The sequence below is a fragment of the Chroicocephalus ridibundus genome, chromosome 22 (genome assembly GCF_963924245.1).
Source record: "Chroicocephalus ridibundus chromosome 22, bChrRid1.1, whole genome shotgun sequence".
NCBI classification, from domain to species: Eukaryota; Metazoa; Chordata; class Aves; order Charadriiformes; family Laridae; genus Chroicocephalus; species Chroicocephalus ridibundus.
The window spans coordinates 2,333,981-2,361,756 of NC_086305.1; the positions used below are offsets into that span (position 1 = coordinate 2,333,981).

The 27,776-nt window shown below is 62.4% G+C and overlaps 1 protein-coding gene across 7 annotated transcripts; it reads left to right on the forward strand.

Moving 5' to 3' along the window:
• Positions 1-27,669, forward strand: MAST3 (microtubule associated serine/threonine kinase 3). 7 transcript variants are annotated; one of them, XM_063358297.1, is made up of 30 exons: positions 2,675-2,934; positions 3,107-3,138; positions 4,005-4,208; positions 4,950-5,039; positions 13,271-13,359; positions 13,598-13,670; positions 13,848-13,868; positions 14,914-14,992; positions 15,892-16,049; positions 17,773-17,848; positions 18,231-18,440; positions 18,517-18,618; positions 18,867-18,999; positions 19,503-19,570; positions 19,963-20,048; positions 20,190-20,398; positions 20,736-20,874; positions 21,107-21,239; positions 21,354-21,519; positions 21,807-21,908; positions 22,148-22,270; positions 22,619-22,728; positions 22,870-23,015; positions 23,176-23,408; positions 23,514-23,714; positions 23,798-24,024; positions 24,149-24,271; positions 24,425-24,561; positions 24,752-24,933; positions 25,036-27,669. In XM_063358297.1, exons 1-30 carry the CDS (start codon positions 2,857-2,859, stop codon positions 26,046-26,048), a joined length of 4,743 nt encoding a protein of 1,580 aa, XP_063214367.1. In that variant the 5' UTR covers positions 2,675-2,856; the 3' UTR covers positions 26,049-27,669. The 7 variants fall into 7 exon arrangements, with proteins under 7 accessions (XP_063214371.1, XP_063214367.1, XP_063214368.1 ...); XM_063358298.1 differs by lacking the exon at positions 13,848-13,868; XM_063358301.1 differs by lacking the exons at positions 2,675-2,934; positions 4,005-4,208; positions 4,950-5,039 and adding an exon at positions 1-116.
• Positions 27,670-27,776: the final 107 nt, after the last annotated feature.

Here is a 27,776-nt window from a genome sequence, read left to right on the forward strand (position 1 = left end):
GCACCGGGCGGCGGCGGCGGGGCGGACCGGGCGCACCGGGCGGAGCGGGCGCAGCGGGCGGCGGCGGCGGCGGCGGGATGGACGAGCCCAGCATCCTGCGGCGCCGCGGCCTCCAGGTGAGCACCGGGGAGCGCGGAGGCGCCTCCCGGGGACCGGGCACCGGCGGCGGGGCAGCGGGGGCGGGAGGGAGCCGGGGGGGAGCCCAGCCCCGGGGAGCCTGGGGGGGAGATGGGTGCTGCGGGTGCGGGTCTGCAAGGGGTGGGTGCTGCGGGGGCGGGGGGTGGGTGCCGTGAGCCGTGGGTGCTCGGGGCGGGTGTGGGATGGGTGCTGTGAGCGGGAGCTGGGTGCTGCGTGTAGGAGACGGGGACGCTGGGTGGGTGTGTGCGAGAGGTGGGGGCTGCCGGTGAGACGTGGGGGCTGCCGGTGAGAGGTGGGGGGCTCTGGGTGAGGGGTGGGCGCTCCGGGGGTGTGTGAGATGGGTCCTGTGTGCGTGAGAGGTGGGCGCTCTGTGCGAGAGGTGGGCGCGAGAGGTGGGTGCTGTGAGTGGGAGCTGGGTGGTCTGTGTGTGTCTGTGTGCGCGCGAGAAGTGGGTGCTGCGTGTAGGAGAGGGGTGCTCTGTGTGCGTGTGTGTGTGTGTGTGTGTGTGTGCGAGAGGTGGGTGCTGTGAGTGGGCGCTGGGTGCGAGAGGTGGGGGCTGCGCGTGAGCAGCGTGTGACGGGTGGGACAGGAGCTGAGCACCCAGCGCTGGCAGCAGGGCAGGGTACGACCCCCAGCCACGGCATGGGGTGCTGCGGGGGGGACACCCGCCTGTGCGGGGGCTGGGGGCTCCCACGGGAGTGCCATGGTCCCTCCGGCCCAGCACACGATCCGCTCCGTGCCAAACCGCTGCCCCAGCGCCGATTTGCCCCTCTGAGCAGCCGCCCCCTCCATCGCCCTGTGCTCCTGCTCCCGGCGGGGTGAGAGGCACCCAGCCTGCACCCGCTCCCCTCCGGGACCCCGGCACCCACTGCTGTGCTTGAAGGGGTGATGACCGCAGCCCCCCGCAGCTCGCAGAGCTGAGCGCTGAGCCCGATTTTCCGGGTGACCTCATGCCTCCATCCCCATCTGCCGAGCGGAGCCACGGTAACCGGGGGGCCCGGCCCGAGCTGTCCGGGCGGGTGGAGGATGGCACGGCGCTGCCTTCATCCGAGCTGGCAGCTCCGCGGGGCAGCTGCGCTCCGCTGCGTGCTCTGCCCGGGAAAGAGCCCTGCGCGGGAGCTGCCTCCCCATGGATGCGACGGATGGAGCCACGGCCGTGGGTGTCGCTCCTGGCAGTCCCTGGGGAGAGCAGAGCCACGGGCCCCGGCTGCCTGCCCCATGGCAGGAGGGGTGGGAAGGGGCTCCCACCAGGGAGCTAACCCCGGAGCGCTGAGCAGTGATGCTGTCCCCGATGTCATCCCCGATCCCACCCCCAATGCCATCCCCGCAAGCATCAGCTGATGATTATTCCTGGCTCCCACTGGGACCTGCTGATGCACCACGCTGGATGGGTGCATTGGGCACCCCGTGGGTGCTGGACCTGTGGCGCTGCCCCGCACAGGTCCCCAGGGCTCTCGGGGACACTCTGGCTGTCCCCAGGGATGCAGCATGGCCAGAGAGCCACCGACAGTGACGGGTGTTGGGTGTCACAGGACCACCCTGCGCCCCCGCACCCATAGATGGGTGGGGAGGCCGCGCCACGTGGCGGGAGGGGAGCATGGGGGACAGGAGTATCTGTCCTCTGTCCCGCTGTCCCATCGGCACATGGCTGAGCAGGAAAACCCTCGGTGTGACCCTTCTCTGCCTCTTCCTCTGCTCGGGGGCTGGTGGCACGGCCCCAGGTGTGGGTGGGGGTCCAGGCTGGGTGACGGCAGGGCTGGCTGAGGGTGCTGGGGGACTCCTGCTCCATGCAGGGACCCCGCACCCCCTTCCCCAGCCCGGGCCTGGGGTCACTTGGTGGTGGTGGGTGCATTGGGGCACTCACCTGCCCCCAGCACCCGCCCACGGCACCCACGCCACCCCGGGGCAGACAGACACCCGCGGGCCTCGGGGCTGCCGAGTCCCTGTGCGCCCAGGCGTGATGTCACCCGTTGCCATGGCGATGCTGCTGCATCACTGCGTTGCAGCGCGCCCCAACCCCGGGATTTCCGCAGGGGCTGCGTGGCGTGGGCAGCAGGACGGGCTGCAGGCACCCCGGCGGGGGTGTGGGGTCCGTGGGCGCTGCTGCGTGTCCCCACAGGGGTGGCAGCAGCCGCTGCCTGCGAGGAGCCCCCTGCCTGCGTGGGAAATGTGTCTAAGCTGCTTAGGGGTACGGGGCCAGCGGGCACCGGCAGTGGGCACAGGATCAGGGCGATGTTGGGGCATTAGCTGCCACATGCACCCGTCACGTGTGCCAGCATCCCCCGGCGTGCCAGGGCAAACACCAGCCGTGCCCCTCGCAGCGTGCGGGTGGGACCGGTGCCACTGTCTGTGGCGTGCCCAGTGGCACACGGATGGCCACCGGGTCTGTGCCAGAGCCAGCCAGTGCCCGCCACACAGGAAGGATGGCGTGGGTCAGGGCTCCTGCTCGCACAGCTGCCCTTTGCCCTGTTGCACCACCTGCGAGCAAACAGCTCTTGCAAGAAATATTCCCAGCGGCTGGAAAAATAAACACAGCGGGGGCCACCACGGGCTCCCCACACATGGGGTCGGGGGGACAGGGTGGGGGACAGGGCACAGCCACCACCCTGCAGCCACACTCCATCTGGGCGGCTGGGTGCTGCTCCTGCTCCACCACCCTCCTGCCCTCGCTCCCGGGCCTGGCCATGGGGCCACCAGCCCTGGGGACCTTGGAGGGAGATGTCCCCTTGCACTGACCCCGAGTGGGCGGTTTGTCACCCTCGGCCGTCATGGCAGAGCCGTGGCGTCCCAGGCACGGTGAGCGGGGACGAATCCTGCGGTGACAGCCTGGTGCCGGGGCTGGCTGTGGGTTGTGAGGATGCTGCCGGGCAAGTGGCCGTGGCTCGCGGGAGGTGGGGGTCACATGCGTGGGCACCCCCCGATGCCTCCGGCGGTGCTCTGACCCTGCTTCTCGCTTTTCTCGTTGCAGAAGGAGCTGAGCCTGCCGCGCCGAGGACGAGCGTAAGTCCCCGAGCTGAGCCACCGGGATGTCACTGGGAGGGACGCGCTTGGGGACATGGCACTGGCACCGTGGGGGGCAGCAGGGACGGGAAGCGGATGGCGCCAGGGCTTGTTGTGCCCAAATCCGGGGTGGCATCGCCGTGTTCTCCGATATTGGAGGGACCTGATTGTGCGTGTACCGGGGTGTACTGGGGCGTGCTCTGCTCTGCTGCAGGGGTACTGGGGTGTATTGACGTGTTCCGGGGTGTTGTAAGTGATACTGGGGTGTACTGGGTGTGCTGTGCTCTGCCGCAGGTGTATGGGGGTGTTCTGGGGTGTTCTAAGCGGTACTGGGGTGTACTGGGCTGTGGTAGGAGGCTGCTGCAAAACTGCGCTGGATTTGTGTTGGGGTGTGTTGGGATGTACTGGGGCTGTTACTGGGGTGGTGTGTGGGTGTGTGTTGGGCTGTACCGAGGCTGTTGCTGGGGTGGTGTGTTGGGGTGTGCTGGGGCTGTTCCTGGGGTGGTGTGTTGGGGTGTGCTGGGGTGTCCCGGGGCTGTTCCAGCGTGTTTTGGGGTGTTGCGGAGGTAACGCAGGGGGGTCTTGGCACCAGGCTGGGGCTGTCAGGGGGTCACGGGGCTGTGTGCGGGGGGCACACAGGGGCTGTGCTGGGGGACACTGGGGCTGTGTTAGGGATGCACTGGGGCTGTACTGGGGCTGTACTGGGGCTGTGCTGGGGCCGTGGCGTCTCGGCACCGGCAGCGCCCTGGCACATTCCGGGAGCGGTAGGGATCGGGGCTGCCGCGGGACCGGGCCGGGTGCGCCGGTGGCCCGGGGGCTGCCGTGCCGTGCCGTGCCGAGCCGAGCCGAGCCGTGCCGTGCCGCAGGGGCGGGCCCGGGCCCGGCGGGCCGAGCAGGGAGCCCCGGTGGGGCCGCCGCCGCCGCCCGCCCGCGGGAGCCGCCCAGCGCGGGGGCAGCCGGTGCGGCGGCGGCGGCGGGGGGAGCGCGGAGCCGGGAGCGGAGCGGGGCGGTGGCGGCGGCGGCATGAAGTCGCGGCGGGACAGGCTGAAGATCCCTTCGCTGACCTTGGAGTGAGTCGGGGCCGGGGCTGGGCGTGCCGGTACCGGCCCCGGGGGCGGGCGGCGGCGTCCCGGAGCATCCCCGTCCCGGAGCATCCCCGTGCCCCTGTATCCCCATCCCGCTGCATCCCCATCCCAGTCCATCCCCCTCCCGCTGCATCCCCATCCCAGTCCATCCCCATCCCGGAGCATCCCCGTACCCCTGTATCCCCATCCCGCTGCATCCCCATCCCAGTCCATCCCCCTCCCGCTGCATCCCCATCCCAGTCCATCCCCATCCCGCTGCATCCCCACCCCGGAGCATCCCCGTCGCCCTGCACCCCCCTCCCGGAGCATCGCCCTCCCGCTGCACCCCCATCCCGGTCCATCCCCATCCCGCTGTATCCCCACCCGCGGGTCGCAGGTCCCAGCCCTTCCTCCTACATCCACAGCCCCGGACCCTCCCGGTGGCACCCTCCGGTAGCACCAGACCACCCGGTGTCTTCCCCCTGCAGTGTCCCTGCTGTCCCCTGCGCTCTCCCTCCAGCTCTGCCCCTCTCCCCACCCTGCCCGGTCCCTCCAGCCCTGGTCCCCAGCTCCAGCCCTTAACCCCCTTCCAGCCGTTCCCCACTCTGCTCTTGGCCCCTGGCCCCCACCACACCCCCAGTCCGGCTGCGGGGCTGTGCCACCGGGGTGCTGTGCCACTGGGGTGCCATGCCACCGGGGAGCCCCCTGACACTCACTGACACCGCGCCGGCACGTCTTGCCTTGCAGCTTGTCTCCGAGCAGCCAGAGCCCGACGCTGCTGAGCCCCTGCAGCCCCTGCAGCCCCTGCAGCCCCTTACTAACCCTGCACCCCTGGAGGTAAGACCCCCCCAAACCCTCCCCAGACACCATGGCCGCCAGCTCTGGGGAGGGGAGGGAGAGATGGGGAAGGGGGCAGGAAGGTGGGTCTCCCCCACCGGGGATGCCCTGGGAACCCTGAAAGCGTCACTGTCTCCTGTGGAACACGGGACAACGTGGCCGGGGTCCGTCCCCTGCCCTGTGCACCCTGAAAGCCTGGCCGTGCCGGTGAGCTCCGTCTCCGTGCCGACCGGTCCATTTCAGGGAGCCCGGATGGGAATGCCGTCCTGCTAGCTTGAGCTGAGGTTCCAAGCATCCTTGGTTTTGGAAGGTGGGGGGGCACCTCAAAATCGGAGGCCACGATGGGAGCAGGGTGGGAGCGGGGATGGTGCCTTCATCCCACCCAGGAGACCTCCCTCACCGCCTTTTCTGCTCCGCCGTGGGGGAAAGGGAACTGGGGGGGAGCTGCTCTCGGGGGGTGGGTGCCCCCCTACCCAAAATGTTGCCAGCCCCTTTGCGGTGCCCCACTGGGTGCTGCCATCGCGGACGTGGGTGACCAGACCCTGCGGTGCGTGCCAGCTGTGCTCTGCCCCAGGGACAAGGTGCAGCGGGTGTGCTGGCACCCGGCCCTGTGACCTGCGGCACCCACGGGGCAGAGCCGCAGCCTGCCTGGCACCCGTGGGTGACACCGGGTGCCTCCGTCCGACTGCTGGGGAGAGCGGCTGGGACCAGGCGAGAGGGAACCGGCGGGAGCTCTGCCGCTGCTCAGCGACCCGCAGAGCCATTTGTTGCGGGCAGGCAGGAGCCGGGTGCTGCCTGCGCTCTGCCCACACACGGGGGTCTCTGCCTGCGCCCTCCCTCCCTGGCTGGCCACCCCTTGCCTGCAGCGACCGCGACACATGATAAAACAAGCACGGCCATGTGGTTGCTCGGCCCAGGCCTCTGGGAGGGTGTTTTTGGGATGCTTGTGGTGGGGACAGGATGGGGATGAGGATGGGGATGAGGATGAGGATGGGGACGAGGACAGGCGGTCTGGCAGCACCCCTGGGTGCCTCCATGTGTTGGTGTCTCATGGCTGCCAGGCAGGAGACGAGGGGAAGCGCAGTGCTGCCCTTTCGCCACACCGAAACCCTCCCCAAACCCACCAGCATCAGGAATTTTGGCCATGGCACTGGCCGGCTGCCGCCCGGCGAGCGTGGCAATGCCATCCCACGTGGCTCAGGAGGCTCTGCCAGCCCCGGCGTGCCACCACACGGGGTTTTGTCACCAGCACTAAGGAGGATGGGTGTCACTGGCTCTTTGCTCGGGATCTCCCCCGTTAAACGTGAAAGCCGGCGTGGGAGGGAGGTTGCGGGGGGGTGGGGTTCTTGTGGGGTGCTGCTGGGCGGGTGCCCCTCCGAGCACGGTGTCCCGTGGGTGGCAGGGTGCCACTAGGGGACTGCTCCCACCGTGGGAGGTGCAGGCTTTGGGGTCACCCCTGATGACTTAGGGGGGGAGATTTGTACCCCCCTAATGCACAAGCAGTGGATGCTGCATCTCCATGGTAACATTGACCCCGTTTTGGGGTGCTGCCTTGTCTCTATGGCAACCCCCAGTCCCCATTTTTGGGTGATGCCCCATGTCTATGGTAGCCCCAAACCCCCATTTTGGGGCGCAGGCCCATCTTCATGGTAACCCTGACCCCATCTTGGGGTGCTGCCCCATTTCTATGGCAACACTGAGCCTCCATTTTGGGGTGCTGCCCTATCTCCATGGAAACCCTGACCCTGTTTTGGGGTGATGATGTATCTCCATGGCAACCCGGAGCTCCACTTTGGGGTGCTGCCCCATCTCCATGGAAACCCTGCCCCCATTTTGGGGTGATGCCCCATCTCTACAGCAACCCCAAGTCCGTTTTGGGGTACTGCCCCATCTCTATGGCAACCCCAAGCCCCCATTTTGGGGTGATACTCCATTTCCATGGAAACCCTGACCCTGTTTTGGGGTGACGACCCATCTCCGTGGTAACCCTGGCCCCATTTTGGGGTGCTGCCCTATCTCCATGGTAACCCCGAGCCCCATTCTGGGGTACTGCCCCAACTCCATGGAGACCCTGACCCGATTTTGGGGCGATGCCCTATCTCTACGGCAACCCCGAGCCATTTTGGGGTGCTGCCTCATCTCTATGGCAACCCCGAGCCCCCATTTTGGGGTGATGCCCCATCTCCACGGTAACCCCGAGCCCCCACTTCGGGGCGCAGCCCCATCCCTACGCTAACCCCGACCCCATTTTGGGGCGCCGCCTCGTTTCTATGGTAACCCGTTCCCCCCCCCCCCCCCCCCCTCCTTTTGGGGGTGCTACCCCCGTCTCCATGGAAACCCCGACCCCGTTTCGGGGCGCTGCCCGTTTCCACGGTAACGGCGGCGCCGCCGGGCGGGAAGGGGCGGGCGGCGGCGGGAGGCGGCGGCGGCGGCGGCGGGAGCCCGGCCCCGGCTCCGTTCCCAGCCCCCGGCGCGGTCCCGGCGCCGCCGGCGCCGCTCGGCCCCGCCGGTGGGTACGGCCGGGCCCCGGGGGCAGGAGGAGCGGGGGGGACCCCCGCCATGTCGGACCCCAGCTGCTGGGGAGCCGCCCCGCCCGGTTACCGGGGCCAGCGGGCCGCCGGCGCCCTGCTCCAGCGCTCCAAGAGGTACCGGGCCGGGGGGGGCCCTGCACCGGCGCGGGGAGGAACCCGACGGGCGGGGGTTGGGGGGGACCGTGCGCCGGGGTGCGTGGTTTTGGGGGGGGGGGGGCACCCCCGGTTTGGGGGGGTTGGGCAACGGGGGAGCGCCCCGGGGTGCATTGGGAGGGGGGGGGCGCTTTGCACCGGGGGCGGGCACACGGGGCTGGGGGGGGGCTGGGCACCGGGGAGCACCCCGGGGTGCGTGGTTTTGGGTGCTCCGGGGGGTGCACCGGGGTGGGGGGTTTTTTGGGGGGGGGGTTTGCACCTGGGGGGGTTTATCGGGGTGGGGGGTTTGGGGGGGTTTGCACCGGAGGGGTGCACCCTGGGTTGGGGGGCTGGGCTGCGGGGGAGCACCCCCGGGTGCATGGTCTGTGGGGGGCTTTGCTCCGGGGGGGGGAACCGAGGTGCTTGTGTTGGGCGGGGACGACACGTGTATGGGGGGGGGGGTTGCTGTGCACCGGTGTGTGTGGGTTGGGGGGTGTCTTTGCTCCAGGGGGGCACACGGGGTGCGTGGTCTGGGGGGGGGGTCTGCGCGGTGGGGGCTGCACACACCGAGGTGTGTGGTTTTGGGGGTGCCGTGCAGGGAGGGTGCATCCTCAGAGCCCCAAGCGTGCCAGGGTGGGGTGGGCTGTGCACGGGGGGGGACGGACACACGGACGAGTGCCTTCGTTGGGACCCCAGTGCCATGGGGGGGTGCAGAGTTTAGGGTCCCCAGGGCATTAGGGGATGTATGTTTTGGCGAGCTGTGCACCAGTCCTGGGGGGGTGTGCGTGGTTTGGGGCTCTTTGCAGCAGGGTGCGTGTTGGGGGTGGGGGGTGGTCTTGCATGCACAAGGGGGGAAATGCCCCTGGGGTGACACGTCCTGAGCCGGGGTGAGGGTCCCCAGGGTGCTGGAGGGGGGTGGGAAGGGGCCAGTCCCTTGCAGCCAGCCATGGGCACGACCGTGGGGGCCAAAGGGCTCGCACGCCCTTTGGCAGTGGGGCTGGGGCAGCGTCAGGGGCTGCTGCATAAAGGGGGTGCTGGGGGAAGGGGGGGGGGGCCACCCCAGCTCTGCAACACCAGGCTTGGCCCAGGCAGGTAGGTGGGACGTGTCCCCGAGGGGGGGGACAGGCAGCGCTGCCGGCCCTGGGAGAGTTGCAGTGACCCCCGCGGAGCCCCCCCCGGGTGCGGGCAGTGGAGGCTGGCGCCTCCAGCCAGCAGATTTGGGGTGCTGTAGCCGACCCAGACATAAAACCCTTCCACGACTTCATATAAAAGAGGTGTTTAAGGCAGCGCGGGGGCAGAGGGGAGATAATTCCCATTGTCAAATGTCTTTTAATATTACCGTGGGCTGGCACAAAGCGACGTGGTTGCTTAGCAAATGAATCCATCCAGCGCCGATCCCAGCCCCGGGAAGGCACATGCTTCGCCCGTTCTGCGGGAATTATGGCTGCCGGCGCACGAGGGTGGGCAGCGGAGACCCTTAATAAACAAGAAAAGGCCTTGGATGGGGTTTTCCAACCTGGCGGGGGCCGAGCTGGGGGGGCCCTGGGAGAGAGGTGTAGTTGGAGCGGTGATCTAGGCAGTCATCTGTCTCCAGCTGGGCATGATGAGGCCGTAATTCTCATGAAGGGCAGAGGATTTGCTCTTCTTTCATCGATATTCCTAGAATCCACGGCGAGAACGGGTCTGGCCTATTTTACAGCGGGCAGAAAGCATATGGCGGTATTTAGCGGGATTAAGAGGTCTGAGAGATCCTAATTTCCCGCGGGGGGATGCTGAGGTGGCCGGCGCCGGGCAGGACGGCCGGTGGTTGGGTGCCTGATGGGGCTCTTCTCCTCCTCGGATGCTGCATGCGGCTGTTCACACCTCGCACGCCGCCGGAAAACCTGCCAGCAGACGCCACAGGTACCATTTCCCACCCACTGATGGGAAACAGCGGCATGGGGACATGCTGGGATGCGTCCCAGGGCACGGGGTAGTTTCTTTAGGCTGTTTTCTTGCAGCCCGAAGAAATGAGTCCGTCTATACCTGACTCATTACCCTGCAATTCCCTGCGACGATTTGGGATTTTGCTCTTGGGAGGTGGCCGGCGCGTATCTCCGAGCTCCGGGGTGGGTTAATGCGAGCAACTGCAGCACCAGGCTTTCGGCTGGGGTGGGACGAGGGGCTGGAGCGGCTCCGCAGAGCGATGCCGGCTGCCTGCTGGGGTTGTGCATGGAGCGTGGTGTGTTTCGCCACCCAGACCCTGGTCCCCAGCCTCCCCCATCCCAGCCTCCCCCATCCCAGCCTCCCCCATCCCAGCCTCCATCCCCGCAGGCAGCCGGGCTCAGCCCCGTCGCAAGTCATGGAGAAGAAATGTCATGGAGAAACTTGGGCCGCTGCTTGTTTCAGTGGGTTTCGATGTTAAACACAAACTTATCGCACTGGAAACCGATTTTTCCAGGGCGCAGTGATCCATGGCACTTCCCCAAGTCTCCAGGCACGTGAGCGCCGGGCGCATGTTTGGGGAACATGGAGGAAAAATGTTGTCCGCAACCACGCGAAGGAGGGAGCCGGGAGCGGCAGCTCGTGCTCGTCATCATGCAGCCGGGAGCGGAGCCGCCCGCTTGTACTTTGAGACTGCGCCCGCTCCCTTATCGGCATGGCCCTGCCCTCGCGCCGCTCCCTGCACCCGCTCTGCCCCAAACACCCGGCTTTTCTGCCTGGCATTCACCCGCCGGCGGTGCCCGGCACCGGGCTTGCATCTGACGGATGATGCTCTGCCATCCTGGGAAGTTTTAGGGGTTGGATCCTGCGGGAGAGGAGCGGGATGCTGCAGCCCCTCCGTGCATTTCCTGGTGATGGTCCTGCCATCGACCGGCTGGGTTACCGTCACCCTTGGGGTGGCACCGTGCTGACTCCTTGCCACCCAACGCCGCTCGCCAGGATTCCCGGCAGAGCCATTTGCCGTTTAGAGACACCAGTGTCCTGCTGCGCAGCCGGATCCTGCCTTTCCTGGAGCTCCGAGGAGGCAGCCTGCAGAAAACTGCCAAATTTTGCTCTGTCTCCTGCCCACGGCCATCCCGGACACGCCGTGCCCAGGCTGGGTGCTGGTGGGGGTGGTGGGAGGTGCCGGTTCCTCCTCGCCGGCAGCCTCGGGGCGGGTGACACGTTATTTTGCTCCAGGCTTTGGGGTCACATCGGCTGTCACACACTTTCCGCGTCCTTTGAAATAAGTGCCGGCCGGCAACGGCAGCGCCGAGGCAGCGCGGGAGAGGCTGACGGCAATTTTCCACTCCATTTTTGGTACCAAACGTGCAATTGGGTGATGGAGGCAGGGAGGGCAGCAGCCTGAGCTCCTGCTTTCAGGGCTCGGCGGCTCGTTTCTAGCCCGAGGCTCGTTTCTGGCCCGAGGTTTCCGTGCAGTGAAGGATGGGAACCAGCTGTAGGTGATGCATCAGGCGAAGGGGGGTTAAAGTGGCGCAAGATGGTTGCAGAGCCGAGGGTGGAGCGCGCGGAAACAGGAAACGTTGGCCTCCCCCTGTGTCACCATTACGGGAACTTGCTTCACTAGGGGTTTGTTTTCACTTCCAAAACGAAACGGAGCGAGCAGGAGCGAGCCCCTCGTCCCCTGGGACTTCCCCTCCCTGCAAGATGTCCCCACGCGCACCCCAGTCCCCGCAGCAGGACCAAATGGCGAAGAAACACCAAAACTTGCTGCTCTTTGCAGCCCTCCTGGCTCCTAAACCTCGGCTGGTGCCGCCCTGCTGGCGGAGCGGGTTTGCTTGCCGTGCCTCAGTTTCCCATCCGGCGGCAGAGCCGGCGGCGGCTGCGGTTTGCTCTTGTTGCCGGGGTGGGTGCTGGGCTGTGTGTGCAGCTGTGGGTGCCAAAATGGGTGTTCAAGCCTGTGTTTAAGCACAAAAAAGCAACCAGAGGGGCCAAGGAGGGGTGGGAAGGGGTCAGTTTTTTGGGGGGGGATATTTCTGCCTCCCCCCTGGCATCACGGCTCGGCTGCGGTACGGAGCGGGAGGCTCCGATCCCCCCGAAGCTGCTGCAGCTCCAGGTGAGCTCGGGGCGGTCAGGGGGTGCGTGTCCCAGGGGGGCACCCAGGGACACGCTGGGTGCAGGGAGGGTGCAGCCGACATACGAGGGGTTTGGGGGGGCCCCAAGCACCCTCCCCGCTCGCTGGCCTGGCCGAGGTGTTCAGTCTCCAGCAGAAGAGTTGGGCCTCGTGGTTTTAGGGGGGGAGCAGGACGACCCCCACGGCGGGGGTGGGAGACGCCAGCGGGAGGTGGTGGGGTGCTGGGTGTCACGTGCGAAGCTCTGACCACGCATCGTTTGCCGTGCGTCCGTGCCACGTACGTGCGTCCGGAGGGGTGGCGTGTTGCAAAACGCCATCCTTTGCTTCTGGTTTTGGGGATCCGGGGAGGATCCCTTCACCCCGGGTTCATCCTCTCGGTTTTGCGGGTGTATCTGGCCACCGCACAATGTTAAAGGACGTCCTTTAATTAGCGGCATCCGCGCAGGTTCCTGTTCCCAGCCTGGCGAGGAAATTCAGTGTCGTCTTTGCAGAATTTGCAGCCCGAGGAAGCGCAGATGGAGGAAGGGGAAGGTTGTCCTCGTGCTCGCACGCCAGCCAGCACCAGCTCCTGCTCCGGGCTGTGGATATTTGCGGTTCCCTCGCAGCAGAGGGAAAGAGAACTTACAGGAGCTCATCACATTTTTACCGGAGTTAAAATGGGCTGCGTACGGCGGGAGTGGGGCTGCAGCATCCCTGCGGGCCGCTGGGCTGTTTGAGGCTCGACCACGCTTGCGAGGGGCTTGGAGAAGGGCTGAAAGGAAAGGAAAAAGGAAATTGCGACAAGAAGGGTTGGAATCTTGAGAGTTGGGAGGGTGGGAATGGAGATGGCGACACGGAAACTCCGTGCTTGCGGATGTGGCCTTTTGGTTGTTCCAGAGGAGCTCTGCGGGATGCCGGGATGGGAATTTTGGGGTGTCAGCGTGGACCCGCACACGGTGCCGCTTCCCACCCTGGTGCCGGCCCCTGTGGTGTCCTCCTGCTGCGCCCCGGAGCGCGGCCGAGCCGGGTCTGCCAGGGCATCGCAAATACTCAGTGACGCCGTGGAGTCTCCGGGGGCCGGGGACCAACTCTCCTCCCCGCTGTGACATGGGGACCCCCGAGCGTAGGGAGATTTATAGGAACTGGGGGCACTTTCCACGCGATGGAGTGGGACGGGTTGTGGCCGCTTGGCATTTCCATCGCTTCCTTCTTTTACATCCCTTTTTCTATTCCTGCCCTTGGCCTGTTGCTCAAGGGGCCGCCGGCCTCTGCCCTCCCCAGCGAGCCAAAACCAGAAGTGGGACCTGAACGAGACAGTTTGTCATTAAAAATAACTCTTTTGGTCCGTCTCTGGCAGTGATGGAGTGGGGACGGATCTTCCCTGTGGCAGGAGATCCGTAATCGATGGGGTGACAGCAGCCGTGTCCCCTGGCACAGGGCATCACGTACAAGTGGACTCGTATGTGCCCCAGCTTGTCCAGCCCTGCCCGTTCTTTGCTTCCCCAAATTAATTCCGTCTTTTTCTTCCCTAGTTGCCGAAGCAGCAATAGGAAGAGCTTAGTGGTGGGCACCCCCTCTCCGACCCTCTCACGGCCTCTTTCCCCCCTCTCCGTGCCGACAGGTAAGGGATGTCCCGGGGGATGGGTTGAGCATCTCCCAAATTTACCCGAATATTTTGGAGGGTATCCCTTCTCCTTCCGCAGCACCTTCCCAGCAGCAGGGGGCTGGGTGCCTTTTCCAGGAGGGAATAGCTTGGGATGTGATTTGCCCCCCCTTTCCCCTGAAGGAGCAGCCCGCGGCACCCCGGCCATCGTGCCGGGGCGGGTAGCGGGGTGACTTTTCCCCCTTTCTCCCCACAGCCGGCAGCAGCCCCTTGGACAGCCCACGCAACTTCTCCGCCAGCACCTCCATCAACTTCCCCTTCGCTCGCAGGTGAGCTCCGTGCCCCCTCCCAGACCATTAGCGTTCACTCGTAATTATAATCTGCCAGCCGGGACTGTGCTGTCGATCTCAAGTGATGTGTTGTGATTTGTTTTGCTTTTTATTTCTCCCCGATTTTCGCCCCGGCGTTGTTTGCTCTGCCGTGACTGGTGCCTCCCACCACCCCAGCCATGCTCCTCGGACTGACAGGCGAGTACCGGGCAGGGGCTGGGGCATCGCCACGGCCCTTCTCCGTGTGCATCCCCGGGCGGGAGATGTTCCTCTGGCACCGGGCTCCCTGCAGCTCTGGGAGCAGAAATATCCCTGTTCCCATCACACCATCCCTGGCCACGAGGCCAGGCCCAGCTCGGACCTGCTCCGAGCACTCCTGGTGGATGCTCGGCAGATATCCAGGGATGGCAGCTCGGCCAGGTCCCCACGGAGGCCGATCTCGCTGCATCCCCTCCCCAGCCCACGCTGCTCAAGCCAAAATCCCATTTAACTAATTAACTAATTGCACACATGGGGGCAGATGGCTGATTTTTAACCCATTGATCGTCACATGGAAAAAAGCCGGAGGCTTACGGATGGTTTTCACGCTTGTAATGGAGCAAAAAGCCAAAGCAGGGGTTTGCGAGCCCTCTGGCAGTGCAGGCACGTGGTGGTGCCGGTGCCGGATCCGGCACCCCGCCAGCTCCCGATGGCCTTGGCCCCGCACGGGAAACAGCAGCGGGAGGTGAAGGGACTCGTCTTGACCTGGACATTGCCCCGTCCATTAAAAACATCCCCAAGAGGAAGCATTCGCCTACGTATGAGCGTTTCCCTTCCTGTTTATAGCCGGGCTCTGCTCCACGGCCCCTGCCGTCTCAGGACGGGTCTTTAGCAATCCCCATTTCTCATAGGACAGAGTCCCAGAAGGCTGGATTTATCTCTAATGAAAAATCAGATTCCTGCTTCATTTTTTTTTCTTTTCCATCTGAAACATATTCACCACCCAACCGAGCCCCAGCGCTCTCCCTTCACGGGGACCCTGCTCGCTGTCACTGTCCCCGTGGACACTTGCAGAACAGCCCCTCTCACCTGCAAACCCCTCGTATTTCACCCAATTTCAGTCCGTTATGAAAAGAGGTTTCAGGGCTTTATTACTCAAGCCAAACCTGCGTCCTCTTCCCCATTCTTATTGCTCTGATGTTATTTATTTGCATTTAGACGTTGTTGTTTTTCCTGTATGTGACCGGCACGTTTGCACTCGCAGGGCTGATGGCAGAAGGTGGTCACTGGCTTCGCTACCCTCCTCTGGCTATGGGACCAACACCCCCAGCTCCACTGTCTCGGTAATGTTTGCTTTCTCATGGCAGCAGGCGAGAAGAACCCAAACCCCTTGATTTTTGGTGAAATGCTTCCCGAGCCCTGTGGCATCGGTTCCTAGGCATCCCATTACTGAGGACCATGTTCTTTAGCTGTATCGTCCTTTGCAAATGTGCTTTTAAGAAAGGCACGGAGCCAGTGAGCAGCTTACAGCATCCCTGGGGGCTACAGCATCCCGTCCCTGGGGGCTACAGCATCCCGTCCCTGGGGGTTAGAGCATCCTATCCCTGGGGGTTAAAGCATCCCATCCCTGGGGGTTAGAGCATCCCTGGGGGTTAGAGCATCCCGTCCCTGGGGGTTACAACATCCCTGGGGGTTAGAGCATCCCATCCCTGGGGGTTACAACATCCCTGGGGGTTAGAGCATCCCATCCCTGGGGGTTAGAGTATCCCTGGGAGTTACAGCATCCCTGGCGGTTACAGCATCCCACCTCTGGGGGTTTCAGCATCCCTGGGGGTTTCAGCATCCCTGGGGGTTAGAGCATCCCGTCCCTGGGGGTTAGAGCATCCCATCCCTGGGGGTTAGAGCATCCCTGGGGGTTAGAGCATCCCTGCATGTCACGGGTCGAGTGTTCATGAGCACATCCCAACCATGCAGGGGAACAGCTGGGCAGGAGCCACCTGGGATGCTGCGGGTACAAGGGACGGGGCTCCCTTGGGGAGTTTGGGGTGGGAGTGGGCAGCACAGACCTCCCCAGGCTGCCCTTGCCATCCCTATTTCCCGTTACCAAGCACAGAGCATGCTGCCCGTCAGTGTTTCCAGCCTCCTAAGAGGCTCTGAGGAATGTTTTCCTCATGGACTTGCCGGTTTCCACCCCAAGCCACAGATCCACCTCCTGATCCCCTGCGTCTCCCTTTCTTTCCAGTCGTCTTCGTCCTCCCAGGAGCGCCTGCACCAGCTGCCGTACCAGCCCACCCCCGATGAGCTGCATTTCCTTTCTAAGCATTTCCGCAGTACGGAGAGCGTCACGGACGAGGAGGGGCGGCACTCGCCCTGCCTGCGCCCACGATCCAGGAGCCTCAGGTAGGGCACCCACCATGGGGAGCACCCACGGCGCTGCCGGGACAATGCACCGGGTGCCGGCACATCCAGCCCCTCCTCTGCCCTCTCCTGAGCTGTTCCTGGGACGTCCTGGTGTTGACTCATCCCAAGGTGTTGACCCCAATATAGAGTTTTCCCCTTGCAGGGGAGTGGAGAAGCTGTGGCTTGAGGTGGGAGATGCCCCATCCCTGGAAACACCCAAGGTCAGGTTGGACGGGGCTCTGAGCAACCCGATCGAGTTGTAGATGTCCCTGCTCATGGCAGGAGGGTTGGACTTGATGGCCTTTAAAGGTCCCTTCCAAACCAAACCATTCCATGAGCCTATGATCCTAAGCTCTGTGATTTTGGGCATTGGAGTCTGGCTCTCAGCATCTTCTCGGCTGTTGGGATGTGGCATTGCTCTCCTGGCGGCAGACGGCACCTGGGAGTGAGGTTTCCTGGGGCTGAAGCTGGAGAAAGTGGGACTTGTTCCAAAATAGTTGGTTTGCAGCTTCTTGCTCAATTGTCTCAAAGGTTTCGGTGGAGAGAAGGGGCCCATCGAGCAGAAGCCCGAGCGGTGGCTGTCCTTGTGGGGCATGGCTGGGAGGGCACCAGCCTGACCTGCCATTAAGAGGTTAAAAATCCCATTTCTGGGCTTGGCTCGGAAACATCGCCCACGTTTGCTGGGGCTGAGCATCAGCCGGGCCTTTGCCCCTGCAAAGAACAAGGAGTGCAGGTGGACGGGCATCTGTGGGCTGGAGAGAGGAAAATTCGGGGAGACCATGGAGCCAGTGGCCGTAGCGTCGTGCTGACACTCTGGACCTGCCAAGCTCCGTGGTGCTGCTCCAAGACCGTGTCCCATGCAAGGAGCCGGTCACGTTTCCACTTGTCCAGCACTGGGAGCTTGAGCTTTTTACAGGGAATGTTTCAGTTAAATCCTTTTTTCCCTCTGAAAAAGCTCCCGACCCTCTTTGCACCGGAGGCAGAGCCGTAGCCCCGCGTGTTGCTGGCTGAAATTTCATTAAAATGAGATTAATTATCTGACAAGGGTTTTGCAGGTGGCGAGGTTTTCACCGAGGAGGTGCCAGCTCTGCGGTCGGCACAGCACGACAAAGGCTGAGCTGGGGCTGGGCTGGGGCTAGCAGCGAGTGGCTTGGGTCTGGTTTTAATCACCCCGTTTATTATATAGCGGTTAATGAGCTGCTGGCTGCTCCTGCCACTTGCTTTGCATAACCGGATCACCAGGCAGGGGCCTAAGGGAGCCAAAGTTGGGTGGGGGTAAGAGAGAAACCTCGGTTAATGAAGGTTCATGTGTCCACCATGGGATTTGGTTGGGTTTTTTTAGCTGGTGAGCTGCAAAACGGGCAACGATGGTGAGGGACTGTGGGATCCAGAGGAAGGAAAGGATGAGCTCATTCCTCAAAGCCAAGTCGACCGATGGACCAGTTTCTCAGCTCTGGATTTTCAAGTGACTTGAGTTGACACCTGGGTTTGTGGGAGGTTAACCTTCCCTGGACCAGGTCCCAGGGACCTACAGATCCATGCATGGTGGGAGGGATGCTGCTGGAAGTGCTGGCCCAAGGCTGATGGCTCTGCTCAGGTGACCTTTAACCACTTGGATTGAGAGTTAGGAGGAGGGAACAAATTGCTCTCCAGGGGCAGTAGCTATTTACATAGATGTAAATGACTTGGACCTCGTAACACAAGTGGCTTCCTCCCTCCACAGCCCTGGACGGACGAGTGGAACGTTTGATAACGAGGTTGTGATGATGAACCATGTCTACAAGGAGCGGTTCCCCAAGGTAACCACTGGGACTGGGGAGGATGAGCATGTTAGTCCCTCCATAGCATCCTGACCGTGTCTTCTTCAGAACAACATCTCCTCCATGCTGGAATATAAAATGTACGGGTAGATACCCAGGGATGGGAGTGTTGAGGACACAGGAAACGTGGTAACAAGGCAGGGACCTGCAGGTCTGCATCATCACACATGCAGGCAACGATCTTTAGAGACTTCGGTGGAGCTTTTCCAGCCTGCTGGAAGCTGGTTCCCAGGTGGGACCATGATGTGCACATGAATATTGGAGCTGCAGGATGTGGTAGCATGAGATCCTGGCTGGCCAAACCCAACACCTGGTGTGGGGGCACGTGTTCTCAGGCATCACCATCCATTCTGCCTTGCAGGCCACGGCCCAGATGGAAGAGCGTCTGCAGGACACCATCACAAACTTCTCTCCAAGCAGCACTCTGCCCCTGGCAGACGGGGTGCTGGGCTTCATCCACCACCAGATCATCGAGCTGGCCCGCGACTGCCTGGCAAAGTCCCAGGGAGCTCTCATCACCTCCCGCTACTTCATGGAGCTGCAGGAGAAACTTGAGAAGATGCTCCGAGATGTGAGTGTGGGGCAGTTCCCTGCCCAGTGCCATCTCCTGAGGCCACTGCTAGATGCCTGGCTTCTGTCTCTGGCAGGCTCAGGAACGTTCGGAGAGCGAGGAGGTGAAGTTCATTGACCAACTGGTGAGGAAGCTGCTGATCATCATCTCCCGTCCTGCTCGCCTTCTGGAGTGCCTGGTAAGACGTGGCAGCTCCTGATGTGTCTTGTCTTTCATGGTCTGTGCCCGCTCGGAGAGGAGGCAAAGCCTTTAATTTTTTCCATCGACCCTTTAATGGGGAACAATGAGGGAATGATGCTAGAAACAGGAGAAGAGCGTTTAGTCCAGAGCCTGTCCCCAGTTACAGGTGTCACCTGCAAGGCTTAGAGGAAACGCTTAACCCTGTAAGGTCTCGCTCCTCAACTGTGCTTGGTTTTCCCCATCCAGGAGTTTGACCCAGAGGAGTTTTACCACCTCCTGGAAGCTGCAGAAGGTCATGCCAAAGTTGGCCAGGGGATAAAGACCGATATTCCCCGATACATCATCAGCCAACTGGGTCTCGTCAAGGACCCACTAGAGGGTAGGTAACTGCTTGGGTTTGTGGTCTGCAGTGGGATGTAGACTCCCAGTTTGGCCACTGGCGAGCATGAATGAGCACTGGGAGGGGGCAGGGGGACCGGCAGGGCTGAGCTGGTGTCATGGGGTGGGTCACAGCAGGACCAGGACGGTGTCCAGGTCTCCTGGCCAGCCCCGCATCCCTCGTTATTGCTCCCAACACATTCATCAAAGTAGATTAAGCTCAAGAACGCTTAATCCATAGGAAGCCACGGCCCTGGGGAGGGGAACCATAATCCCCAAAGAACATGGGAATGACTATGGAAAAAAGAGAATTATATAAATGTTTAACCTCGTGTTGAACCTCTTAACGCCGTGACCTGAATTTCTCCATACGATGGCTCGAGAAAGGCGTGTGGCTAAATCCCCGCGGGATCTCCGAGTTGGGAGGGAGAGTGGGGTTGGTGGGGGGTTCTTTTGGTGAGGGTTGAGCATGAAGATGGTGAGAAACATCCCTGTCTTCTACAGAAATGGTCCAGCTGGATCACTTTGACAGCGGGAACACCATCACACCGGAGAACGACGATGCCTGTGAGGTGAGCGTGGTCGTACCTGCGTGTCCCACTTGCTGCCTCCAGCTTCATGCTGCCTCACCCCACACCAAAGCTCCTTGCAGCAGCTCTTCTGCTGTCTTAGGCCGAGAGACGTTAATTCGGGTTGTCCCCAAGGGTGACTGCTGTATTCAGGTGTAATATCTCACAGTCCCTCATCTGGCTTCCTAAGTGGACAGAGCTGAGCGTGCTCTTGATCTGCAGAGCATCGTGGTCTTCTGGTTTGGGGTTTGTGGCTAGAGAGGGCTCAGGGAAGGATGTCCTTTGGCAGTGAGGAGCAATCGGAGGTGATATGTGATGGTGCTTGGTGAATTCCTGCCTGCACTCAGAGCGCCGGCATGCCAGGAAATGTTGAAAACCTTCTGTGTCTTCTTCAGAGCCAGCCTTTGGCCACCGCTCCTCGGAGGAAGCCTTGCGAGGGGGACTTTGAGACCATCAAGCTGATCAGCAATGGGGCTTATGGGTGAGTTGGGAAGTTCCTAACATTTGCCTCCATCTGTAAATATCTCCAAAGTCCTCGCCATCTTAGTCCCGTGGTGCTGCGCAGTCGGTCCTGGTGGCTGGAGGACATGTTTTGAGGTCCAGCCATTTCGCTCCCCGCTAGGGCCGTGTACCTGGTGAGGCACAGGGAGACACGGCAGCGCTTCGCCTTGAAGAAAATCAACAAGCAGAACCTCATCCTGAGGAACCAGATCCAGCAGGTGTTTGTGGAGAGGGACATCCTCACCTTCGCGGAGAACCCCTTCGTGGTCAGCATGTTCTGCTCCTTCGAGACGAAGCGACACCTCTGCATGGTGATGGAGTATGTGGAAGGTGAGAATGGGATTCAGGGCTGGAGGGAGGCGGGGAACATCAACGTCTGAGCATCGAGGTCACCACCTGGATGTCAAATGCCCTGCTTTGCTCCAGGGAGCAGAGGGAAGCATGAGGAGATGCTTTGGTGATCCTGAGTCTCACCTTGATGGAGGTGGTGGCCATGCTCACCTAGGAGAGCGTTTGTGCCCCATGCCTGGGGATCAACGCTGCTCCAAGGAGGGACGTGAGGGTCTGGCTGGGAGCCTGCTTGGCAGGAGAGGCAGCGTCGCCCTGCCCAGTGACCTCCCTGCCTTCTCTGAGCCCCCTGTGCTCAGGAGGACCCATGTCCCCACAGGGGGGGATTGTGCCACGTTGCTGAAGAACATGGGCCCACTGCCCGTCGACATGGCGAAGATGTACTTTGCTGAGACTGTTCTTGCGCTGGAGTATCTCCACAACTACGGCATCGTCCACCGGGACCTCAAACCTGACAAGTGAGGACATGGGTCAGGTCGGAGGAAGGATGGGGTTGGGTTTGGGTAGGGAAGGGAGAGGGACTGATCCAAGCCAAGAGGATAAGGCAGAATGAGGTTGTGGGTTTTGGTGCCCAAAGACCTGGTTCTGTGTCATTGCACCAGGACCAGAGGTCTTGGGGTCCGACTGGTCCTGCCCAGGTTTCCCCAGAAGCAAACAGCGTCGTTGCAGGGTGTCTGTCTTCTCTTGCAGTTTACTCATCACTTCCATGGGCCACATAAAGCTGACAGACTTTGGTCTGTCAAAGATCGGCTTGATGAACATGACCACGAACCTCTACGAAGGTCACATGGAGAAGGACACTCGGGAGTTCATGGACAAGCAGGTATGAATGAGATCCTGCTCCGCTTGGCCGATCTGCCATCACCGGGGACCGGGATAGCCTCGGGACCTGTTGCAAAGGTCGTTGCAGAGGTGTCAGCTGCTGCTTCCCACGCAGGTGTGTGGCACTCCGGAGTACATCGCCCCAGAAGTCATCCTCATACAGGGCTACGGGAAGCCTGTCGACTGGTGGGCCATGGGCATCATCCTCTACGAGTTCCTGGTGGGCTGCGTCCCCTTCTTCGGAGACACCCCCGAGGAGCTCTTTGGGCAGGTCATCAGCGGTGAGTGTCGGTGGCAACTTTGCTCCTCACTTCGCTCTCCCCAGCAGTCATGGCTTGTCCTTAACACGTGGAGAGCTTCATTCCTTCATTTTATACTTGGCTGAATGGCGAGGAGGCTCCTCAAGCTTTGATTTCCCAGTTTGGAAGGATGCTTTCATCTGCTGTGGCTCCTGGGGGACTTCCCTCTTGCCCAGAAGTGACTTTTCCTGTGACCTCATGTCATCACAGCCCCCATTGTGTCCAAACTCTTCCAGCCACTCCAAACTCCTTTTCCTTTCTCCTTGCAGATGAAATTATGTGGCCGGAAGGGGATGAGGCTCTTCCTGCGGACGCCCAGGACCTGATCACGCGGTTGCTGAGACAGTGTCCCCTCGAGCGCCTGGGCACCGGTACGCGTGGCGGCCCCCTGATTCACGTCAAGCCGTTTGCTGAAACCAAAGCGTGTCCTGCCACGTTGAGGATGCTCGGAGGAGGTCCTCAGCTCGGGGTTCACCCCAGGAAAGCTGCACAGGGCTCCGGCTTTAAGCCATTTTCTCTGTGTGGAGGAGAGACCGTGCCGTTTGGGATGGGAGCGGGAGCATCCCGGATCCTGCCCCGTCCCCTTGACGTGGGTTTCTCTGCCTGGCAGGGGGTGCGCACGAGGTGAAGCACCATTCCTTCTTCCTCCACCTGGACTGGAACGGGCTGCTGCGGCAGAAGGCCGAGTTCATCCCTCAGCTGGAGTCGGAGGACGACACCAGCTACTTCGACAGTGAGGCCAAATCCACCCCCTTTCCCCCCCTCCGCCAAGCCGTTATCCCAGCTGCAGGTCGGATGATCCCGCGGGGGACGAAAACCTCCTGGGTGAAGTCAGTCGCTTTATAGCCAAAGTCACGGAACAGATGCAGTCCTGTTCCCAGGCTGCTCAGCTTTACCAAAACCCCTTACTTTCTCACGCCAAACCTCTCCTGGGATTTGGGACCGGGCTGTCAGATGCAGTCCTGGTGGGCGCGGGTCCCACCGGGTGCCCGCGGGCAGGCGGGACAGGGTGCGTTGCAGGCAGGACAGGGTGTCTGGCAGGCAGGGTGACAGCTCTGCCTGCTCTGGCTCTTGCTTGCAGCTCGCTCCGAGAGGTACCGCCACTTGGATTCGGAGGATGAAGAAACCAACGACGAGGAATCGTCCGTGGAGATCGGGCAGTTCTCCTCCTGCTCCCATCGCTTCAGCAAGGTGCTCCAATCCTTCCTCCGGCATCCAAAATGATGGATGCTATGGCCAGTGTGGTTGTGCCAAGCATCGGTGTTCTGGCTGATGCCAGAGCACCTGGATTCCGAATTTCTGCTCCTTGCTGACGGCTTGTCTCCTCCTCAGGTGTACAGCAGCTCTGAATTCCTGGCGGCTCACTCCAACCTCAGCCTCTCATCCTCCGACCGGAGTCACAGCGAGGACAAGGAGGAGCGATGGGACAGGCACTCGGGAGACGAGGAGAGGAGCCGGCTGGCGGGCGCAGAGCCCCGGTGCGTGGTGAGACGGGGATGCAGCGCTGATGGGGGCTTGTGTCGGCACCGGGGCTTTGCAGAGGCATCGGTGGGATGTGTCCTGGGGTGCCGCAGTGGCTCGGTGCCGTCCCCCTCGCCCCTTTTTCCTTGTCCCGAGCCCTCCTGCTCTCCCACACAGGCTCCGCTCCTGGACGTCCTGCAGCTCCACGCCGTACACCTCCCGGCACGAGCGAAGCCGCAGCCCCGCCGCGCTGCCCAGCACCTACAGCCTGGACACCATGCCCAAGTTTGCCTTCTCCTCGGAGGATGAAAGCCCTTGTGTGGCGTCCTCCAAGCCAGAGAGACCCAAGTTTGTGCTGGGAGACCCTGATGTGGGGACCGGTAGCACGGTGAAACCATCGGCGTTATCCGGTGCGTAGGCTGCAGGTGTGGGATGCTCCGGCGCCAGCCAGGGTCCCACATGGCGTGGGGTGGCTTTTCCACATCCCCAAACGCTCCTTCCTTCCCTCTGCACAGCCGATCTCGTCAGCCTGAACCGCATCCGCCTCCGGAGCAACAGCACCGGCACCAAAAACTCGACTCCCCGGGGCCTGGAGCCGGGCAGGAGCCGTCGGCTGAGCAGCCAGAAGGACGTGCCGGACAGGCAGAGAGCCTCGCAGGGCGGCCGCGTCCCCAAATCCGCCTCCGTCTCAGCCCTGTCCCTCATCATCACATCAGGTCCGTGTGCCACGCGGTTTATCCTGCCGGATGGCGGCTGCCGCGTGGTTTTCCCGGGCTGAGCCGGCTTCTCCCGCTTGCAGACGACTTCGGCGGCGGCACCCTGATGAGCCCCATCTCCCCCCACTCCCTCTCGTCCAACCCCTCTTCCCGCGACTCCTCCCCGAGCCGGGACTCGTCCCTTGCCATCGCCAGCCTGCGGCCCCCCATCATCATCCACAGCTCGGGCAAGAAGTACGGCTTCACCCTGCGAGCCATCCGCGTCTACATGGGTGACAGCGACGTCTACACCGTGCACCACATGGTCTGGGTAGGTGGCCTGGGCTCCGCGTGGGGAGGGACTGGCAGCGCCGGACACCACTTCTCCCAGTGGGAAAACCCTGGGAAGAAACTTAGGTTTGTATCCAAAGCAAACCTTGGTCTTTCGATCGCAGAGCGTGGAGGAGGGGAGCCCCGCGCAAGAAGCGGGGCTGAGAGCGGGCGACCTCATCACACATGTGAACGGCGAATCGGTGCTGGGTTTAGTTCACCGGGACGTCGTCGAGCTGCTGCTGAAGGTGGGTGACTGGCACCGCGCTGCTCGCCCGGACGGCCCCCGACACCGGCGCATGGGTCCTGCGGCTCCCCGGCATCGCCTCCACCGACAGCGGAGCCGGCAGCCCGTTGGGAGGCGGTGCCTGGGCTGCAGCGACTCGTTTTCTGCCCCTCAGAGCGGGAATAAAGTGGCCCTGAGGACCACCGCCCTGGAGAACACCTCCATTAAAATCGGCCCCGCTCGGAAAAACAGCTCCAAGACGAGGATGGCGCGGAGGAGTAAGAAGAGCAGGAAAAGGGATGGCCAGGACAGGTGGGTAGAACCGGGGCAGGATAACATGGCATTTGTCCCGGTGTGTGCCATACCGGGGAGGGGATGCTCTGGCTCTGCCATACCCGGGGGTCCAGCAGGGTCTGGTCCTGCTGGGCAGACTCGCGGCCACCAGCTTTAAGGAAAAGCCAAAGCTCTTCCTTTCCCCGCCACCTTTGTGTGTCCCCCCCAGGAGAAAATGCCTTTTCAAGAAGATCTCCAAGCAGTCCTCGGTCCTGCACACCAGCCGCAGCTTCTCCTCCGGTCTCCATCACTCGCTGTCCTCCAGCGAGAGCCTGCCGGAGTCCCCCACGCACAGCCTCTCCCCGGGCCCCACGACGCCCTGCCGCAGCCCCGCTCCCGATCTCCCCCCAGGTACCCCAACCCCTTGCGGGGGGGGATATTTGCTGCGGGCACGGCGGGGATGCCACGTGTCCCTCCATCCCTGGCCGTGACTTGTTTCTCTTTGTGTGGCAGATGCTGTGTCCCCGCAGAGCACCTCTCCCTCCTCCAGCACCCCAACGTCACCCGCCGGCCACGTGCGCCCCAGCTCCCTGCACGGCCTGGCGCCCAAACTGGGTGGGCAACGCTACAAAGTGGGACGGCGCAAATCCACCAGCAGCATCCCCCCCTCGCCCCTCGCCTGCACCCCTTCCTCCGCCCAGCGCCCGCCTTCTCCCCAGCGCTCCCCATCCCCGCTCCCAGGGTACCCCAAAACCCCCCATTCCTTCCAGGGAAAGACCCTGTCCCCCCCCACCATCGTCCGGCAGAGCTCACGACCCCGCAGCGCTGACTGCCCCCGCTCCCCCCTCCTCAAACGCGTCCAGTCAGCCGAGAAGATTGTCACCGTCCTGGCGGAGAAGAAGACCGCCGGCGGCCGCAAACTGGGGCTGGAGATGCCCATGATGGACGGGGAGGTCATCGGGGAGGGCGAAGCGCCAGCGTACCCCGGGGAACACAGTTATCACCCCACTGGCTCCCGGCTCGGGGAGAGGCATGACCGGGACCAGGAGATGGTGGTCATGCGGCGCTTGAACCTCTCCGAGCGCCGTGACTCCTTCAAGAAGCAAGAAGCGGTTCAAGAAGTGAGCTTTGATGAACCGGAGCCGGTACCGGCAAGCGAAGACGGTGGCAAGAGCGAAACCGGGCAGGGCCCAGCTCTGCGGTGCGGCGGCACGGAGCCAAAGCCGAAGCCCAGCCCGGTCCCGCAGATCGCGGTGCAGGGCTCCGAGAGCGACGAGCAGGAGCCGGCGGTGGCCGAGTGGGAATGCCAGGGCTCCTACCCCATCGGCCACACCGAGCAGCCGGACGGCAGCATCTCCTTGCCGCAGTGGGATGGGTACGAGCATCGGGACCGTGGCTGCCGGCACCACTGGAACTGCGGGGAGAGAGCAACCAGCCACCGGCAACCGGCGCGGGGCCAGGAGCCGGGGGGGGCTCAGCTCTCAGCACCCCGGGGCAGCGTGTGGAGCGGGGCCAAGCACGCCTGAGCCCCACACCGGCACCTGGGAACGTTTCAAGGTCCCCGCAGCATCCCACCGCCTCCCGAAAAACCTATCCCGCGTGGCATAGCCCTGAGAGAAACGTCCCCGGAGCCGTTGTGGACGTCGGCGCTGGCCGGGCTGGCTGCGCCCCGGCACTTCCAACCCCCACGAAAGGCTTTTTGTACTCCCTGAAAGATGCTCATATTTTTATAGAGACGCGGGAGCTTTTCTGGCGGCGGCATTTCCCCGGCAGGGCCCCAGCCTTTGTGTATAGAAAGGACTCGATGGAAATATTCGTTAATTAATTTATTACTTTTTATAAGCTAAACGGGCAGTGCAGGACCGTCGCAGGGTCCCACCCAGCCCCGGGGGGGTCCCAGGCTTTTCCATGATGACACGCTGTTTTCTAACCTCGTGAAGAACCACTCGCTTTTTCTCAGTTTTTAACTTTAGTTTTAGCTGGAAAAAACCCAAAACTCCAAAGAAACCCCCATTGGGGGGGTAATTGTAATATTTAAATTTAAAAAAAAAAACAAAACCCACAGCAACCTCCCCCAGACGCTGGCAGCCCAAGCTGGGATGCATATGGGTAATTTTATATGCATATGGTTCATCGTACGATGGTGCATATGGGTCATTTTATAAGTGTATAGCAGATGTAAAGGTTTTAATTCTTTTATTCGGAGCCTTTTGGAGCCACTCGGCTCCATCGGCCCTTCCAGGCGGGAACAGCAGAGCCCTCCCCCTGGGGTCAGCAATCGGATGCGATTATTAATGGCATTTTTAGGGTCGGTTTTTGCTCTTTGCATTTCTTCTTCCACCACATCCCGTGGTGTTCATTGCTCGCTGCATACGGACATCTATAGAAACCCGGTATTTCTTTTTTTAAAAAAAAAAAAGAAACCACAAAACCCACCCAACCCAGCGAGCGCCTGTGCTGCTGCTGCTGCTTCATTTCGAATTTGGAAATGTCACCCCTCTCTTTCCCCCTGTCGCTTTTTATCCAACAAACTCTGGCTCAACCCAGCATTTCCGCCCCCTTTCTACTGTTTTCTATGATAGAAACGTTTCCATTTGATAATGCATGTACCGGCTTTTCCCCCCGCTGCGGTTTGCCACCCCGGTACTTTGAGCATCGCGCCGGTGATGGGGGGACCAACGCCAGTTCCCCCCCCCCAACCCCCCGCCATCGGGCATCACCGTGCCACCGCCAACGGGCCCATTTCCAGAGCAGCTGGCGGATTTTTCGGCTGTATGTTGGATTATTTCGTGCGTGTGTGGTTCGTGCCAGACTCCGGATCCTGCATCTCCCCCGTTAAACTGGCGCCGTTTACACCCCCAAAACGAGCAGCAGGAGCTGCTCAGCGTCTCCTTTGCTTCTTCCGCCGTCTGTGTTAAGGTCTCGGGAAGGCAGTGGGGTTTGGGGGAGACACCGGGCACCCCTTGCCCACCAGCACTGCGGGAAGGGGGGCTCAGCCGTGCGCCAGTGCATGGATAGGGTGGGAAAAGGAATTTTTTAATGGAAAACGTCTTAAAAGCCAAGGGGCCCGTGTCTTCCTGCCCAGTGTCCGGCTCTGTTCTTACCTTTGGAAGTTTTATGTTGTATTAAAATTGTTCCTTGCGATGAGCGACGGCATGGTGTCTGCAGCCGGGGGGGGGATTCGGCGCTGCCGGCACCAGAGTGCAACTGGGCAGGGAGCACCCGCTGCGTGGGGTGATGGTGGGGGGCAAACG